Consider the following 4,807-nt stretch of genomic DNA (forward strand, 5'->3'; position numbering starts at 1 on the left):
AATTTTTATTAATATTTACAGGGCAAACAGATTAATAAAAAATAATAAGTTCTTCTAACTCTGAAACTAATCTTAATTGTTGTTCACTAACTTAATCTAAATAATAGGGTCTGGGGAGGGACGGGCAGGGAGGAAAATGTGCAACAATGAATGAATGGAGAGAAAATATAATTTAAAAAACAATAGGGTCTGGTTAAGCAACAAATTACATGCTGAGCTGTCAAAACCAGAAAATGCTATACGAACTTCACAACTCCCTACAGCTTCTCAAATTCCTTTTCCCTGATTGTTTAATTAAAAACACCACGCAGTTTGTTTTCTAATTACAAAAAAAATTACAATACAAAACAACAACAACTAGACAGGATCTCTAAGATTCATTTTAATTCTAACAGTCTCTAGGCACCCCTATCCGGAGTGTCCTTATCCACCACCACCCCCTTCATCTGCCTTAAAATCAGCTCAAGTATCACTTCCTTCAAGAACCCTTCACTAGCCTTCCTAGGCTAGGATTTATGACCCCTCCCAACACTGCCCTAATACTGCTAACACTTTCCTTAGCCCATTATAATGTGCTAACAGGGAGTTCAGGTAGACTAGTGGGAAGTAGCTGTGCTGCAATCCCAAAGTCACGTGGTTCAAGGCTACTAGCTGCTCCAGGGAAGAAGGATGAGCAATCTCCTCCCATGTGATTAGCAGCTTCTGAAAACTCGCTGAAGGGTCAGCTGTGGGTCAGTTCTGACTCTAAGGTACACAAGGACAACAACCCCAATCCACTGCCGTGGAGTTTATTCTGACTCATAACTACCTTCTATGGGGTTTCCAACGCTATAAACATTGTTTAAGAATGTATTGTTTAAAAATCATCTGTCTGGATGTCTATATAAATCCCTATTCCAATTTCCAGTATCATGTATAACCCTTGTATGTGTTCTTCAAATAAGTCATGGAGCCTTATGCCGTTGTTGCTGTGCCATCAATTCAGATCCAACCAATAGCAGAAGAAAAGTCTTACTAATAAGTGCGTAGGTCTATGTATTACTCTGGCATACATGGTCCACCCTTTGCACACCCATGTGCAAAAGAAAATGAGCAACAATAAATACTTAGGATCTTCAAATATTGTCGAGAAATTATCAAGAAATTATTTTTTTCCTCTATACTGTATGCCACCCTAAGAGATCATGTAATTTCACAACATGTGAACAGAATACTGATAAGTGAAGCAGTTGTGTTAGCATGATGAAAATATAATTTCTGTATCTCCAGATACTTATTTTTAAGGATCTCTGGTGGTGTAGCCATTTGTTAAGATATACAGCCCTTAAAGAAATCAACTAATGAATAAAAAAGAATGCATCAAAAAAGGATAATAGGCATAGATCAATGGTAATTACATAAAATACAATGTATATAAATGATTATATGAAACAATGTACATGAATGAAACACAATATATATGAATGCAAGCAAATGCTAAAAAGTAAAAAAAAAAAAGCAACAGAGATGAATAAAAGAATAAAAAAAAGATATACAGCCTTGGAAACCCAATGGAGGATTGCTTTGAGTGGGAACTCTGTGGAAGTGAGTTTGAAATACATTTTTATTCTTTAAGATGTATTTTAAAGTAAAGCAGACTCATCCTCTATGTCAATCCTGACCACCTTGACAGCAAAATTCTTCAATTTGTACTAACTTTTTATCACATCTCTCCTAAGGAGCCCTGTTACTACAGTGAGTTACATTCTGGGCTGAAAAGTCAGTACTTCAAATCTACCAGCCCTTCCTTTGGAGAAACATGAGGCAGTCTGTTCTCTATAATATTTATAGTTTTGGAATCCCCATAGAAGATAGTTATGAATCAGAATAAACTCCACGGTAGTGGATTGGTCTATTATCATGTATTATCACATTCTAAGAGGCTCCTTTGGGAGTTCTGGTGGTCTAGGGGTAAGAAGCTGCACTGTATGTAATTCCAAATTTCAAATCCGCTAGCTGCTCCACAGGAAAAGGACGGGCAATCTCCTCCCCTGTGAGTCACTGCTTCTGAAAACCCACTGGAGAGTCAGCTATGGGTCAGTTACAACTCAACAGCACACAACAATAATAACAGGCTCCCTGGGCTGACATATTTAATTCACTTCCATTTAAGACAAGGCAGGTGCTCAGGTGAGAATGCTCAACACCTTTAATACCCCTAACAGACAGTTACTATTTCAGTCCATTAAAATACTCTCATTACTGTCAAGTCAGAATCGATTCATAGCTGATCCTCCAGCAGTAGCTGATGGATTCAAACCACCTGCCTTTGGGTTAGTCCCCACTCATGGCAACCAGAGAATTAAAAACAAACAAAAAAAACCCTTGTCCAAAAATCCCCACTGTGTCTCAATCTGCACAGTAATATAAATAGAGTCATGACGAAATTTGAGAGAAAACACAACCATGAAAAATCATGAGGCTACAACTTCACATACCAAGATAAAATAGTTTCATATTTATTAACAGGTCACAGGGAGTTGAGAGGATGCATTTATTAACAGGTCACAGGGAGTTGAGGGGATGCCTAATCTAAAGACCGAGTCTCCAGCAGTTCAAATATACCAGTAGATGTTCAAGAGAAAGATGGGAAATCGCCTCCCGTTAATTTACAGCCTCAGAAATCGAAGGGAAAGTCAGTTACGGGTTGGTTCAAATCTGATGGCAATGAGTTTTAAACTGTATTCCATGTCAACGTCAGAAACAGAAAAGGCCGTAACAAACCCTAAGTTTAAACAAACGTTGTCTTTCACCTAATATCTCTAAATGTACGTCCATCCTTAAAATAAAATCGGTCTACAAAATCTAATAGGCGCCCACTAGTTTCTAAGCTCAAAACTTTTCATCTCTGACAACTTCTTTGTCTAAACATACAAGGTGCACTTTCACAGTAACAGTATCATGAGTTGGACTGACAAGTTTTAATACCGCCATGACCACTCTCAATACGCAACAATTTCAATAACTAACAATGTGCTTATAATGTTTGCAAAATGCACCTTCACGGCACGTTCTCCCGTCACCGCCTTCCAACCAGATTTCTGCATAGCAGACATTCACTTCGCTCCTAAAGGGCCAGGAAGAGCTCTGGAGCATTATCCACATCCTAACGTTCCAGGTGAGTCTTTTAGTAGAACACACGATATAGGTATGTCCCATATCGGGATCTTTACAACACCTCTCTGATAAAACACGAGCATCTTTCCCCAAACCATGTCCGTTCCCCAATTCCTGAGTGCACATCTATTCCTTGCCCTAGTCACTATCGGAGACCACTCCAGGACCATTTCAACGTCAACTACTTTATTCTTTCCCTAAACTCAGCCACACCCCCCTTCACACCTTCACACAGAAAAGTTAAGGAGTAGTATCATCCAATACTCCGCCCCCAAACACCTGATAGACGCTGCTCCCCAGCTCTTCCTCTCAAAGTAGCAAGCTCTATCTAAACCAACTTTCCCGGGTCTTTACCGAGTCGCTGTAGGGAGTCATGGCCTGGGTCTACCAGAGGTCGCGGCGCCAGCACGTAAGGAACCCAACTGGTCAGGAAGAAGAGACACTGCCTCATGGTCCAGGCCCGGTCACCGGCTCCACCTCTCGGAACAGCTTTCGTCTCACGGGGGCTCAAGAAACTGCTCACATGAGGTAGGCAGGAGAGGATCCGCCCCGACCGGCCCCCGAAACCTCTTTCCCCTTCCGCGCCACCTATTGGGAATGTACAAAAGCAGGTTCGAGGCCCCCGGAAGTGCAAGAGCGATCAGCGAGCCCGGCTCAGCCCACTTCCTCCCGCCGCCGCCCCCCGCACCGCCCACAGCCGGAAGCCTGGCTCCGCGCGGCATGTCGGGATTCCCTCCGCCGGCTGTCGCCTCTCCGGGGCGGGCTCTGGCGCTTCCGCCATCTTGCTCTCCGCCCCCTCCTGGACGGAGCGCCACAGCGTCCTGAGTCGACCCAGCCCGGCCAGGCCTTCTGTCCCCAGGTGACCGCAGAGAGGCATGGAGGGAGCTGATAACTAGGCCCAGGGAGGCCTTTACCGCCGCTTTCTTCTTGCCCCCCATGTCTGGTTAGGAGTCTTGTCAACTGTTTTATTAGGTGATCGGTAAAACTCGCTCTCAGATTCGGCAACTAGCTCACTGTCGCCAGACGCCTCTGCTTTCTCTGCCAAGTACTTTCTTCTAAGCGAGACATAATTTTAATGAATCCAACCCGGTGCTCCTCTGGAAACGAGGACTGGTTCCTACCAGCCTAATCCGAGCTTGAAACACATACTTAGCAAGATAAACGTTATTTTACCTGGACTTTCAGGATTTCGGTGTTTGACTACCTGACACATTTTAGCAAATCCCACCATAATTCCATTTTCATGAAAGAGACAGCAGGAAAAAGAGCTTGTTTAATACACATGTTCTCATTGATCTCTATAAGCAATGCAGTTTCTGTGAACTAGAATCCTAGATCGAGATCCCAATTTGAGAGTACAAGTGATCGAATCATTTAACCGTCTTCAAATTACGGTCACTCCTTAGTGGATGTTGTTGTTTTTCCGTCCTTAGCATTATTTCAGCTTTCTGAGTTGTATACTACTAAGCAAGACAATTTATCAACAATCTGCGTTATGCAGATGACACAACCCTGCTTGCTGAAACTGAAGAGGACCTGAAGCACCTGCTGCAGAAGGTAAAGGACTGCAGCCTCCAATATGGATTGAGGCTCCATGTCAAGAAGACGAAGATTCTCACCACTGGACCAATTGGCAGCATCAGGATGGATG

The 4,807-nt window shown here is 42.9% G+C and overlaps 1 protein-coding gene across 2 annotated transcripts in view; it reads right to left on the reverse strand.

Moving 5' to 3' along the window:
* Positions 1-3,783, reverse strand: part of ADAM17 (ADAM metallopeptidase domain 17) — a 74,263-nt gene extending 70,480 nt beyond the window's left edge. The window contains exon 1 of one of the 2 annotated variants that reach the window (XM_006898203.1): positions 3,511-3,783. In XM_006898203.1, the coding sequence (XP_006898265.1) occupies positions 3,511-3,607 (97 nt within the window). In that variant the 5' untranslated portion in view covers positions 3,608-3,783. The remainder of the gene's footprint in view (positions 1-3,510) is intronic. The other variant, XM_006898204.1, reaches the window with a different exon arrangement.
* Positions 3,784-4,807: the final 1,024 nt, after the last annotated feature.

This window comes from Elephantulus edwardii, unplaced genomic scaffold, assembly GCF_000299155.1.
Source record: "Elephantulus edwardii isolate Elephantulus edwardi_28Jun2011 unplaced genomic scaffold, EleEdw1.0 scaffold00223, whole genome shotgun sequence".
Lineage (NCBI taxonomy): Eukaryota > Metazoa > Chordata > Mammalia > Macroscelidea > Macroscelididae > Elephantulus > Elephantulus edwardii.